General features: G+C 49.2%; 1 protein-coding gene across 1 annotated transcript; it reads left to right on the forward strand.

Moving 5' to 3' along the window:
- The first annotated feature begins 839 nt into the window (after positions 1-839).
- Positions 840-12,301, forward strand: COMMD4 (COMM domain containing 4). Its single transcript, XM_035113194.3, has 8 exons — positions 840-877; positions 1,594-1,665; positions 2,907-2,972; positions 4,392-4,431; positions 6,938-7,057; positions 8,383-8,463; positions 9,165-9,341; positions 11,203-12,301. Exons 1-8 carry the CDS (start codon positions 875-877, stop codon positions 11,241-11,243), a joined length of 600 nt encoding a protein of 199 aa, XP_034969085.2. The 5' UTR covers positions 840-874; the 3' UTR covers positions 11,244-12,301.
- The last annotated feature ends 1,557 nt before the right edge of the window (positions 12,302-13,858 follow it).

Genomic DNA, 13,858 nt, shown 5'->3' on the forward strand with positions numbered 1-13,858 from the left:
TGCAAAGCCTGAGAGGGTCCAGCAGGTACTTGCCAACTTAATTTGTCCAAGCAAATTTGTGTCAAGGGCCTCTGTCCTGAGTTGTTTTTAGGTGACCAGCAATGTGATTCCTGCACTGCAGGGGGCTGGACTAGATGGCTGTTTCCTCCCTTCCAATTCTGCAATTCTACCCCTGGGGTCCAGTATTCTAACCATAGCAAATGACGGGCTCTCTTGCAGACAGAATCAACATCTCCGTCTGGAACAAGGCGCACGAACAAGAAGCAAAATATTACTAGCTTAACTCGCTCAGCCCCTGTGCATGTTTACTCGGAAGTAAAACACACACCGCAACTTGGCCTTCGTTATACTCACGTGCAACTGTGCCCTTGCTACCTGCCTGATTTAGAGTTTTGTTTTTCGTCTGCTATAATAATTATTCTCTCTGTCTCATACATATTATAAAATGAAATAAAAAAAGATTATCTCTCACACACGCACACACAGTTCCCCTTAGTGCTCAAGGGGTCTTATTACTCCCGTGTAACTGTGTCGGCATTGCAGCCTCTGGAAATGCTGCAGGCAGCTTCCCTTTTTCCTCTTGCTGCTGCAACCCAGCGTTGTTTTGTTTCCTTTTTTAAATCTGTTTTTTTCTGCTGGAATAAATCTCTAAACGCCACGTGTAAGCGGGCGCGCAAGCGCAGCAGCGGCGAGAACAACCTCTCCGGAAAACTCGCCCTCGCCGCCGCCCGCCCACCAGAGGAGGAGCTGATCAGCTGATCGCTCTGGCGGGATCAGCTGGTGGAGCTGGATCCCTTCCGCGATTGGGTGGCAGGAAGGAGTCAGGTGATCCAGCCTTGCCAGGCAGCGAGTAGCAGTCGCCGCGCGGAGCACCATGGTGAGCCGGAGGCGCGTTGCGCGCGAGTGGCCAAGAAGGGCTTGTTGCGCCGCCTATTGCCAACGCCCTGGGGCCCTTGCCGTGCTCGCTGCATGGCACCCACGGCCCCGGGAACCCACGGTGGCGGGGCCAAGCTGGCACTCCTGGCTGCGAGGCTCATGACATTGCAGCACGAGTTCTTGGGCGATGCTCCGAACTAGGCTGGTGCCAGAGATGGGCCCCCTGAATGCTTGCCTTCCCTCGCGCTGGATCCGGAAGCGGCAGCTGGCGCGGCGGGATGCTGCAGCTCGAGTGCTGGCGATCCTGTCGCCGTGCGGCGCTTTTGCCTCTTCGTGCACAACCCCGGGCAACTTGGCACCGGGCGCACCGGCCTGTCGGCGAGGCCCCTGTGCCACACACGAGCCGGGCGACGCTACAGCCCTTTGCGGGGAGCGGGGAGCATTGGGCCGGGGTGGGGGCGCCTCGGAAATTGTGTTCCAGGACCACATCCTCTGCCCTTGGGCTACGGAAATGTCTGCCTTGCATTTCGGATTTTCTGCTGTCAAGAGAATAGGAGGCTGTATTCCGAGTTTTCCCACTGAAAAGGGGAAAGCATGTAAAGTCTTTCACTTCTTCGTGGGTTGGATAACCTCTTATTTTCTGCTACAGGCTGAAAAGTGGGTTGCTAAAACAAAGTGTGACTGGTCACAGGCACTAATGTTATTTCTTCCATCCAGAGGTTTCGGTTCTGCGGCGATTTAGACTGCCCTGATTGGGTCTTGGCAGAAATCAGCACATTGGCTAAAATAGTAAGTGCTCTTCTTTTCTCTGCTAGATGTGCATCATGCCATTTCCGTTAGGACGTGTTGGCGGTGGCACTTGACCACTACGTTCCTTGCTGGACTTGCTCCGATCTCTGTAGAATTCATGGCTGACCAACACTGAGGCCTTGTCAGCCTGTGACTCCTTTACTCAAAGAGCTGCACTGGTTGGCAACTTGCCACTGGGCTGAGTTCAAGGCCCAGTGAAGTATTGCGGTAGTATATCAAGCCCAGAACAACTGGGGACCCAGATGTGCCCACTCAGCCACTTTGATCAGCAGAACTGGCTCTCTTACATGTGCCGCATACCTACCTATTCTGCATCTGCAAGAAATTGATCTCTTAGTGTGGAACTCCCTGCCTATTGATATCAGGCAGGTGCCTTGACGGTATTCTTTTGGCCAACTGCTATAAACATTTTTGTTTAGACAAGCCTACCCAGATCTTTACAAAGTTGGTGGGGATTTTAATAGGTTTTTAGTCCATTTTTTATTTTATATTCCATTTTTTATTTTATATTTCAAAAGTTTTTAATTGTTAATTTTTCTTACGGATAATTTTGTTTTATCTTTTTTGTGTGCCACTTTGAGGTTGGTTTGTTTTTTTTACAATCAGTGTATAAAGTATGAAATAAATAAATAAATGTTGTTGGGCGAACCTGCAAGCTTGAAAGAGTCAGAGTGCTGGTGGGCAGGTGTAAGTGCTTCTGTTTTCTTGGCCAGAAATAGTTGGACGCTGCCCCATCAAAGACAGTATTATCCACTGTTGCTTAAAAAGTCCAGGCCAGGGGTCCCCAAACTTACCCGGCTTTGGGCTGGATGCCCGCTGTGCCGATTGCGTGGGGGGCCGGAGGGTGGGGGAGCGCGTGCTGGGGTGCACACCCATGCACATGCACAAACGCTATTTCTGGCACACTCCTCTGACCCGGAAGTACACCGGAAATGACCCTTGCACGTGCGCACAAGCTATTTCCAGCACTTTTCCGGGTCGGAAGTCGGCAGCCGCGCCGCACCGCGCCGATAAGAGCGGGCGGCGGCAGCGGGCGGCAGGGGTCCCCGGGGGCTGCATAAAGGAGCCTTGGGGGCCGTGTGTGGCCCCCGGGCCGTAGTCTGGGAACCCCCGGTCCAGGCTGTTGTGGGGACTGATCAGCTTTGAGTGGAGTTTATGAAGAAGTTGGTGTTACAGGGGGGAAATCATCAGGTGTGTTTTTGTTCATGTTATTCTCCTAGTCCTCAGTGAAGCTGAAGTTGATCTGTGCCCAGGTGCTGAAGGATCTGCTTGGGGACGGGATTGACGTAAGTCACTAGGCCATTTTTCTCTTGTTTGACGCGTATTTGTGTAGACCCAACAATTGTACGAGATTTGATCTTCCATCGTACAACTTCTGGTGATGTGTTTTGACCTCTCCCAGCCTGGGGTCATCCTGATGGACCTGCAGCTCCCACCCACCCCTGACCTTTGACTGGTCTGGATGGAGCTGATGGGAGTGGGAGTCAGTAGCGCACCAGGTTGGGGAAAATAAAAAAAAATCCTTCAGTAGCACCTTAAAGACCAACTAAGTTTTTTTTTGGTATGAGCTTTCGTGTACATGCACACTTCTTCAGATACACTTGAAACAGAAGAGTCAGACCCTTATATATATACAGAGGGTGGTGGGGGTGGGTGGGAATGGGTGATGGGCTGATAGGAGTGGTAAACCTGTTGATGGCTGTTAACGACTGCTGATGACTGCAATTGGTCCTGCGGGGGGAAAGCAAGGGCTGAAGCGCTAAAGAAAGCTTGATCATGCATAATGAGATAAGAATCCTATGTCTTTGTTCATCCCAGGTGGCTCCATGGTTTTAAGCTTGGTAATGAGTTCCAATTCAGCAACTTCTCTTTCCAGTCTGTTTCTGAATTTTTTTCTGTAATAAAACAGCTGCTTTGAGATCTTGTAAGAAGATCTCAAAGAAGTGAGATCTCAAAGAAGTGAAGAAGTGTGCATGCACACGAAAGCTCATACCAAAATAAAAACTTAGTTGGTCTTTAAGGTGCTACTGAAGGATTTTTTTTATTTTGCTTCGACTCAGACCAACACGGCTACCTACCTGTAACCAGGTTGGGGAAGATTGGTTTAAAGCAGGTAGGAGATCTTCCTGAAGGTGGATATTTGTATGGCCAACACTTTCAGGCTTGTGTTTTTAAATGGGCCCTTGCATGACTTTGAGAGGTCAGGAAGAGTAAACCACTCCAGATTCATCTGCGTAGGCAAATTGCATTTGTCTTTTCTGATGCTTCCTGAGGAGCAGCAGCAGGAACAACATTGTGCTGTAGCTGCACACCTGCAAATTTAGGGGCATGTCCGACTTGGAATCCCCGTGATCCAGTTCTTCCTCCAGAGAAGTGTTTGAGCACCCCAAAAATGGAGATCACACTCAAAAGTGTTACATATTTGGCCTGGTTCCGCTCCCCCCCAGTTATATTTTCAACAACAACCTAATAGGTATGTTATACTGAGAGACAGCAATGGTCCCAGAGTTACCCATTGACTTTTGTGGCTGAGCAGGTGTTTGAACCTGGATTTCCCTGGTCTTAGCTCAAGACGCTTAGCCCCTACATCACCCTGCCTGCCCCTAGCACAATTTACACAATTTGCCCCTGAGTTTTGGAAGACTCAGAGGTGGTGCAGATCTCCCAAAGTTAAGTGTGATCTGATCTGGTTTTTTCTCTTGCAGTATGAAAAGGTTCTAAAGCTAACGTCAGATGCCAAGCTTGGTGAGTGTCGTTTTCTACTGGGGACAAAGGCTCATCCCAGCTTTCCTATTATGACATTGAGCCATGTGTTTCTCTTGCCTGAATTCATTGACCAACTGCTTTGATCAGCAGAATTGGCACTACTACAGGTGCTACAGAAATACCTGTTCTGCATTTGTAAGAGCTCGGTCGCTTAGTGTGATGGTGTCTGTACTTTAGAACTCCCTGGCTCTTGAGATCAAGCAGGCTGCCTTCACTGCACACTTTTTGGCGCCTGCTAAAAACATTTGGGGACGTGGGTGGCGCTGTGGTGTAAACCACTGAGCCTTGGGCTTGCTGATCGGAAGGTCGGTGGTTCGAATCCCTGCGACGGAGTGAGCTCCTGTTGTTTGGTCCTAGCTCCTGCCAACCTAGGAGTTCAAAAGCACATCAAAGTGCAAGTAGATAAATAGGTACCGCTCCGGCGGGAAGGTAAACGACATTTCTGTGCGCTGCTCTGGTTTCACCAGAAGCAGCTAAGTCATGCTGACCAAATGACCCGAAAAAACTGTCTGCGGACAAACGTCGGCTCCCTTGGCCAGTAAAGCGAGATGAGCAGCGCTGCAACCCCAGAGTTGTCTGCGACTGGACTTAACTGTCAGGGGTCCTTTACTTTTAAAAACTATTCTTGTTTAGAGAAGCCTATCCAGATGCTTTGAAAGTTTAGGTAGTTTTAATCTGTTTTAGTATTTTAACTTTTGCATCCCCAAACTGCGGCCCTGCAGATGTTTTGGCCTACAACTCCCATGATCCCTAGCTAAGAGGACCAGTGGTCAGGGATGATGGGAATTGTAGTCCAAAACATCTGGAGGGCCGAAGTTTGAGGATGCCTGGTTTAAAAGTATGGTTGCATTTCCACCCCCTTGATATTATTGTTTTATCTTCTTGTAAACTGCTTTGAGGTTTCTTTACAATCAAGTGGTGTTTAAATCTTATGAAATAAACAAATAAAGATAAATTGACTGCAGAAGTGTAGAGCCTGGGTTTTCCTAGACCACAACTCCCATTGCTTCTGACCATTGGTCATGTTGAGATTGATGGGAGTTGTGATCCGGTGGTGCCCGGGGAGCATGAGGGCCGCTCCCCTTTCCCCTCCCTGATTTCCTGGGTGTTTAAGGCAGCCTTTCCCTACCTGGTGCCCTCTGGGTGTGTTGGGCTACAGTGGCCATTGACCCCAGCCAGGAGAGTCAGATGAGAAACACTGTCCAGCAACACAAGGAGGCAATGCAGTTTTGTATGTGTGTGTTGGGTCACAGTTGGATGGCCGGTAGATTGGGGTCTCTTGTTAGATTTCTGTGATTTGAAGTAGATTCAGAGCCGTCTTTCCCATTGGGTTTACTGGCGCGTTGCGCCAGGGCGCCAGCCTCTCAGGGGCACCCCAGCAAGTGGGGGAGATTCGTGGCTTTGCCGATGGTCTCCCCTTTCCCTCCTGCATGCCCGCCAGCTGCACCCCATCAACCATATGGCTGGCGGGCATGCAGCTTGCCTCCCAAGCCTCCGCGGGAGGAGAGCGATCCCCACAGAGGCTTGGGAAAAGATCCACATTTCTGGGAAACGGGGTGGGGGGGTGGGGCGCCGGAGGGATCTTTGCACCAGGGCGCTGGGTATGCTTAAGACGGCTCTGAGTAGATCAATGACTTAAGAATAGCAAGAGGGCAGAGATATCAAATATATAAAATGAGTGTTAGGAAGAAAGCTTAGTGGGAAAACCAGGAGTTGACTTTGGGGAGAAATGGAGTGTGTGCTCAGTTCTGAAAGCAAATACCTGGGGCTGACAAATTCCTATTAAGAGCGGGGATGTCTTGTTCATTGGGAGCACTGTTCATTGACTCCGAGCTTGTGTCTGGACCCTGTTCTGTACCTGGCTCCACTTTGTGGATCTTGGGATCCTAGTAAAAGACTGGCGTCTGCCTGCCCCCCTCCTGGGAGACTGTCACTTTGAATGCCATGGTACATGAGCAGCTGTTAAGCTAAACCACCCCATAGGGCTTAGCTGAACTATGTGACTTAGCTGCAAATCAGCCAAGTGCTTCCTCCAGCTACATAGTGGCCCCAGGCAGAACAGTGAGGCCCCTTGTTTATTATCTAGGAATCCCAGTGTGTCTGGTGACTTAAAACCAGATCCTTGTGAGCTGCCTGTCTTTTGAGAAAGGATTGCTTTGTCTGCTGAATGAAGCGGAAGATTGGAAGGAAAGACTTTTCCTGTAGGAGGCAGCGACAGTAACCATCTTAAATTCCTGAGGAGAGACCTATTGATGGGTGCTTGTCCCCATGGCTCTGCTCTGCCCTCCACAGTCGGAGTCAGCAATGCTTGTGAATGCCAGTTTCTAGAAGCCAGAGAGAGAGAGTTGCTTTTGTGCTCAAATTCTGCTTGCAGATGTTCCTTTGGGGCATCCGGTTGACCACTGTGCTGGCCCAGATGGGCCATTGACCTGATCCAGCAGGCTCTCACGACTGCTGCGCTTGTCTCTCTTTCTCCTCTCGGCAGAGTCTGGGGATGTGAAGGCTACCATTGCTGTTCTGGGCTTCATCCTTTCCAGCGCTGCCAAACACAACGTTGATGGCGAGTCCCTCTCCAGCGAGCTCCAGCAGTTGGGGCTGCCTAAAGGTGAGCAGAGGAGACAGAAAGGGAAGCGGTGATGAAGGGGGAAGGGGGATCTCTATTCCAGCCCAAGGGCCACATTTCCTTGTGGGCAGTGCACCAATTGTGACTTTGCAAAATAGGCTGCATTCCAGCTGCGCAGAAGTCAGAATTTTCTATGCGTATAGATTTCTCTATTCTCCATCCAGGCAAGCAAAATCATAACTTGTAGAGTGGAAAGGGACCTCACAGTTCATCTTGTCCAACCCTCTGCAATGCAGGAATCTCAGCAAAAAGACGAATCCCTGACAGATACACATATAACCTCCAGTGAAAAACCTCCAGTGAAAAACCTACTACCTCCCCGGAGAGTCTGTTCCACCGTTGAACAGCTCTTGCCGTCTAAAAGCCTTTCCTGATCTTGAGTCGGAATCTCCTTTCTTGTCATTTGAAGGTCCTGCCCTCTGGAGCAGCAGAATTCAAGCTTGCTCCCTCTTCCCTGTGACAGCCCTTCCAATATTTGAAGATGGCTCTCGCATCCCCTCTCCATCTTCTCTAGGCTAAACCTGCCCAGGTCCCTCCACCATTCCACATGTGGCTTGGTTTGCAGGCTCTTCATCATCTCAGTTGCCCTCCTCTCCCCAACCCACTGCTGTAGTTCAGCAATACCTTCTAGCAAAGCAAAGGATTTCTAGGAGCTTGCAGGCTGGGAAGTGCCCCTAGGGCCAGACAGAGAAGCCCAAAGGGGCCTGTGCTTGGGGCCTGTGCTCACCCTTGGGGTGGGCCAAGGCAGGGTTCGAGATCTCAAGACAGGAGGAGCTGTGGGCTTGTAAGATCATAAGTCCTGGTATATCTGCCCTCGGAATAATTACCGGTAACTGACATACAATTTCATCCACATAGAGAATTGATCAGGTGGGGTCTGCAACAAAGTGCTCTTCTTTAAGGTTCCTGCCAGCCACCCCCTCCAAGCAGGCCAGTGGTTAGTGAGGATGCTCAGTCATCTCTTTTTTCTTTTGCAAACCCTCTCTCATTTTCACAGTGGTCCCCTTATAGCTCCGTTTCTCGTAAGGGAGTGCTGCCCTGCCTCTGAGATGGGGATCTTTTGCCCCTCCCAGTCCCATGAGCCCCAGCCAGGAGAGTCAGGAATGATGGGAGGAGAGGGGAGCTGTAGTCTGGCAACCTCTGAAAGACCACAGATTCCACCGCAACAACCTGAGCCCTTGGGAGACTGACAGTCAGCCTGCTTTCGGGGCAGTGGTGCTGCATCACATTAAAATGATGGGAAGGTCTGGCGTGAGAGCTTACTTTTGCACCTGTGTCTTTGTTCCCCATCCCTCTTTGCATTGCAGAACATGCCACTGGGCTGTGCCGGTCCTATGAGGAGAAGCAAAGCCCCCTGCAGGACAGCCTTAGGGGCTGCAGCCTGAGGTGTAAGTCAAGCCATCGGAATAGCCATATATATATATACAGTGGTACCTCGACTTATGAAGGCGATCCGTTCCGCAGCGCTCTTCGTAAGTCGAAACCTTCAGGTGTCGAAGCATTCATTTTGCGCATGCGCGAAGCACGATTTTGCACTTTGTGCATGCGCAGAACGTACGCGCGGCGAAAATACTTCAGGGTTTGCCAACTTCATAAGTCGAAACCTTCGGAAGTCAGGGCATTCGGAAGTCGAGGTACCACTGTATTCATATATTTGAATATCTATCTATATCTATCAAGACTGAATCCTATTGCCACCTATCAGACTGAACAGAATTGGAAAGATCTGAGTGGGGGGAAATGATCCTTTAAATATTACCTTTCTGTACTTTTAACTATATATTTTTACATAAAGTACATGCCTTTCACTTTTATTTTAATGTAACTCCCCCCTGCAATGACGAGTGTAGTCTCTTGTTTCCCTTATAACTTTCCTTTGCTTTCTGGCACCTTCCATGCTATGAATCTCCGTTTCAATTCCCTCTTTCAAAAAAAGTTTTTTTAAAGTAGCGAAAGTAAACATGTCACGCTTCCGAAGTGAGTGTGATTTGCAGTTCGATTAATTAATTTGCAATGTGCTCCATGAAACGGAGGATGCAAGACCTTGCACAGAGAGCATTCCTGATCTCTCAGTGATCTCTGTCTGCAGTGAACCGCCTGGATTCTGTCTCCTGGAGAGTGGATTACACCCTTAGCTCGAGTGAAATCCAGCAGATCAATGAGCCCATCGTGCACCTCAAGCTGAACGTGAAAGATGTTGACCGTGGGGTCCTGGAGCCTGTGGCCATGATGCTGTCGGCAGAGAAATTCCGCGTCTTGCTTGCAGGTGAGATCCCAGAAATCATCATGGGGGGGAGCAGGGGCACTTTTCTGCAACCAAGTCCTGCATGCTGTAACTCTGCCTGAACTCACGAGAAGATTGCGGGGGACACGGCAGGGATCCTGAGGCTATTTGTAAGGGCTGGGCAAGTCCAGGGATATATTGGCATCTTCGCTCAACTTATTCATTATTTGTTAAAATTTCTCGACGTCTCTTCACCCAAGGATCACAGGGAAGTTTACAATATAAAGACACAAAAATATATAACATATAGTAACAAACAAACAAAATGCTTCCCACCACACACAGTTTTAAAAGTAAATACCGTGTTTCTCATATTATAAGTCATGTCTTATAATTTTTTTTACTCAAGAAAATAAGCCTATGGCTTATTTTCGGGGGGTGTCTTATTATTTTTTTAAAAAATTACAGTATGGTACCGTACCTCCCCTGTCGCGGCTCGGCGCCCGGAACTGGCTGCTGCTGCGCTGCTGGGCGCGTTGTCGGCGCTTCAGCAGGGCACGCTGCTGGGTCCCGCCGGGTCGGGGCTTCACGCGGCGCGCGCTGCGGCTCTTGCCGGATTCTGGCTCGGAGCAGCGCGCGCTGCGGATCTTGCTGCGTCCCGCCACCGGGTTGGGGTTTGGAGCAGCGCCAGCGCCAAGCGCCAACCCAGCGGCGGGACTGGCGGGACCTGCAGCGCGCGCTGCTCCAAGCCCTGACGCGGCGGCGGGACGCAGCAAGAGCCGCAGCACGCTCAAGCTCGGGGCGTTTTTCGCTCGCTCCTGCTTGGCGCCGAGCTCCCAGCAAGACTCACCGCCGCTGCTGCCTCCGCGCGCAGCAGTTCAAAGCTCCAGTGGGGCAGCCTCTTCACAAAGGAGCTCCGGGAGGGACCAGCGAGTGGCAGCCGCGGCAGCCAATGAAGGCTCGGCCGGGTGTTTTTTGTTGTTGTAGCTGCGTCCCGCTGCGTCCCTCCTCTTCCTGTCGCGGCTCGGCGCCCGGAACTGGCTGCTGCTGCGCGCGTTATCGGCGCTTCAGCAGGGCACGCTGCTGGGTCCCGCCGGGTCGGGCCTCCATGCGGCGCGCACTGAGGCTCTTGCCGGGTCCCGCCGCCGGGTCGGGGCTCGGAGCAGCGCGCGCTGCGGCTCTTGCTGCATCCCGCCGCCGGATCGGAGCTTGGAGCAGCACACACTGCGGCTCTTGCCAGTCCCGCCGCCGGGTCAGCGCTTGGCACGGTGCATGCTGCTGGACATTTTGGAGGGGCAGCAGCAGCCAGTTCCGGGCGCTGACAGGCATCTTCCTCTTCCATGGCGCCATCCAGACCTGCTCCCACCACTACAGCTTATTTTTGGGGTATGTCTTATATTTCTTCAACTCAGAAAAATCCTGCCATGGCTTATTTTGTGGGGATGACTTAAAATATGAGAAACACGGTAGATTGCTTGATTAGCCAAAGGCCTGGGAGAAGAGAGATGTTTTTGCCTGGCGCCTAAAGATATGGAATGAAGGCACCGGGTGAGCCTCCCTAGGGAAAGCATTCCACAAACAGGGAGCCACTGCAGAGAAGGCCCGTTTTCGTGTTGCCACCCTCTGGATCTCTCGTGGAGGAGGCACACGAAGAAGGGTAGAGGCAGTTCTTGAGGTATTGCAATCCTGAGCCATTAAGGCTTTATAGGTCAAGACCAGCACTTTGATTTGGGCCCAGAAGCTAATTGGCAACCAGTAGAGTCTTGCCCCACTGAGCACCCTGGCTGCTGAATTCTGCACCCGCAGAAGTTTCTGAGCCGTCTTCAGAGGCAGCCCCATGTATAATGTATTTTTTTACCCTTTGCCCCTTCCTGCTTTGTTTTGCTTCCCTTCCTGCTGCTAGAACTGAAGCAGGCTGAAGCAGTCATGAAGACGCTCGACTGAGGAGCTTCCCGGATGGATAGTGGTGTGGCTGGAATGAGCTTTTTTTTGTCACAAGCCAAGAAATCTTAATTGGACGGTTGCTTCAGAGAGAGTGAGCCACCTTGCGTCCAGCAAGTTTTTCCCCAGTGACTGCAGGGCAAGAAGCTGTTACCAAAATCCACCCCTCTCTTCTGACTCATTGTGTTCAAAGCCTAAGGCTGTTCTCGTTGTTTGGTAGAGCATTCTGGCCAGAGTGGGTAACACTTCTGAAAGCAAATGACGGGTGTCCATTTTGTTTAAACGTTTGATTTCACTGAAAGCTCTTCACAGTCGGAAAGTTAGTGCAGTGGGGAGTGGACTGGAATAGAACCTGTGACTCTAATGTGCTGGAATTCGTTCTCCCCCGCCAGGAGAGTGTTTTAAGAAATGGCACCGCCGCCCCACTTTGAGTCATGCCCTGTCAACTCAGGGCCACAGCACCTTAGAGAACCCCAATAGTTTCTTGGCCCTTGTGACGGTATCCGTGTCTAGCGCCACAAGACCAATGCGGGAATCAAAATTGCCCCTGCCTCATTCTCTCAGGAGAAGGCAAATCAATTCTCATCCTACCCTGTTCTTTAGTTGCAAATGTTGGAGGCCCCGACAGACTTCCATTCGTTCCTTTCTTGCTCCTGTTTTCTTAGAGGCTTATTCCCCTATTACAGGGACATTGACCTGTAACCCTCCAGATGTTGCTGGACTACAACTCCCATCATCCCTGGCAGTGCTGGCTGGAACTGATGGGAGTTGGAGTCCAGGACTACAGGCCCTTCTTCTCCAAGTAGAAGAAACCTGCTCTGTTCCTTCTGTTTTCCAGCAATCCATACGTGTGGGGGTTGTGGAAGGAAGGGCAAAATAGCCTGCCCTCTCTCTTGCCAGATTCTTGATTTTTATTTTATTTTTGTCCTGGGAAGGCTCTTTGCATCACAGGGAAGAGAAAGGTGTGTGTGTCGTCATATCTTTAAATCTCAAAGGTTGCTCTTTGTACTGTTTCTATATTTTGCAGAACGTGAGAAAATAAAATCTTACTACACCCAGAACTCTTGTCAAGCATTTTTATTGAGACCTTCTGGAGACACAGTATTTCTCTCTGGTGACAAGAGAAGGAATTGTTCAGTTATGAAAGATTTAAGACTGCAATCCCAAATATTTTATAGATAGATAGAGTTTGCTTTTTAGTAAGAAAACTCAACTTGAGATGGCTTCAGCAGTAAAAAAAAAAAGATTAACAGAAGCAGATTTGGTAAGAAATGAACATTGCTGTAGCAGAAGCTTGAATGAATAATCAGAAGAGGTGCTGGGCATTCCACAGCAATGTCTGTGACTGAAAAGGTCCTGTCTCTATAGGGGACAAAAACCGCTGAGCTTCCGAATGAAGGCCAGGGCTTATGAGCTCGATGAAAATACATGGGAGGAAAAACATATACCTGTGGGATCACCTTCTCCACATTTGCCTTCCCAACTGCTTCGATCTGTGGAACTATTTATGCAAAAGATAAGAGGAAAAAGTAGCCCATATGGAAACTTGGAAACTTTTCGGTTCCCTGAGCCAAGGCAATCCAACTTTTCATGCCAAGTGGGCCACAAGAATCCTTGGACATGGAACTTGCGAGCTGCACACTGCATTGTCATGCGGGAGGAGGTGGAGAGCAAGGCCAAAATTTGACGCCCTTGTGCTGCCTTCCCCAAACCAGCTAAGCAAGGTGCCAGGAAAGTGCTATCTAGGCTTTGGGAAGGCAGCGCGATGTCAGGGGTGGGGCATCAAATGTTGACAAAGGCCGCAAAACTATCCAGGGCCACATGCAGCCTTTGGGCTACCTGTTGAGCAAATAGCATTTCTTACATAAAATTGGTATTTTTTTTAGTAATATATTTATTAAGATTTTTTCAAACAATAAAAAACATTTAAAAAACATACAAAACACAAAAAATACAAAAAATACAAAAAATATAAAAACAAAAATTCAAACTTATAACCCTTGTTGCTAATCTATTGACTTCCTCATTCCTCCTCCTGCGATTCTTTACATTTCTTCAGTAGTAAACTCTAAATCTTATATAATTCTAGTTATTACTTAATATTACCTTATTTCTATATCTTTTACATCTTAACCTTTTATATTCTCTCCAAATCTTTCTTCTTACTTAATTTATCATCAACTTCTAACAATACTTATTTTACACCATTGTATTATCTATAACCTCTATTTTATCTCCCTCACTTCCACTAGTTCTAATCTATTACATGCTTATTCTTTAAATAAATTTTGAATTTCTTCCAATCTTCTCCCACTTCTGCTTCACTTCGATCTCGGAGTCTCCCGGACAGTTCAGACAGTTCCATATATTCTATCAACTTCTGCCATTCATCCACTGTTGGTATTTCTTCATTCTTCCAATTCTTTGCGAGTAGAATTATTGCTGCTGTTGTGGCATACAAAAAGAAAGTAACATCCTTCCTAGGTATATCATCTCCCGTTATCCCAAGTAAGAAGGCCTCTGGTTTTTTAACAAAGGTGTTTTTCAACACTTTTTTCAATTCATTATAAATCCTTTCCCAGAAGTCTCTCACTTGGGGACACGTCCACCACATGTGG

The sequence above is a fragment of the Zootoca vivipara genome, chromosome Z1 (assembly GCF_965207765.1).
Source record: "Zootoca vivipara chromosome Z1, rZooViv2.hap1.1, whole genome shotgun sequence".
NCBI lineage: Eukaryota > Metazoa > Chordata > Lepidosauria > Squamata > Lacertidae > Zootoca > Zootoca vivipara.

Excerpts from the sequence above, each read along its gene's own strand:
- COMMD4 (XM_035113194.3), top strand. Across the intron at positions 7,058-8,382 it reads GCAGTTGGGGCTGCCTAAAG|AACATGCCACTGGGCTGTGC; the intron begins GTGAGCAGAGGA and ends TTTGCATTGCAG. Across the intron at positions 9,342-11,202 it reads ATTCCGCGTCTTGCTTGCAG|AACTGAAGCAGGCTGAAGCA; the intron begins GTGAGATCCCAG and ends TCCTGCTGCTAG.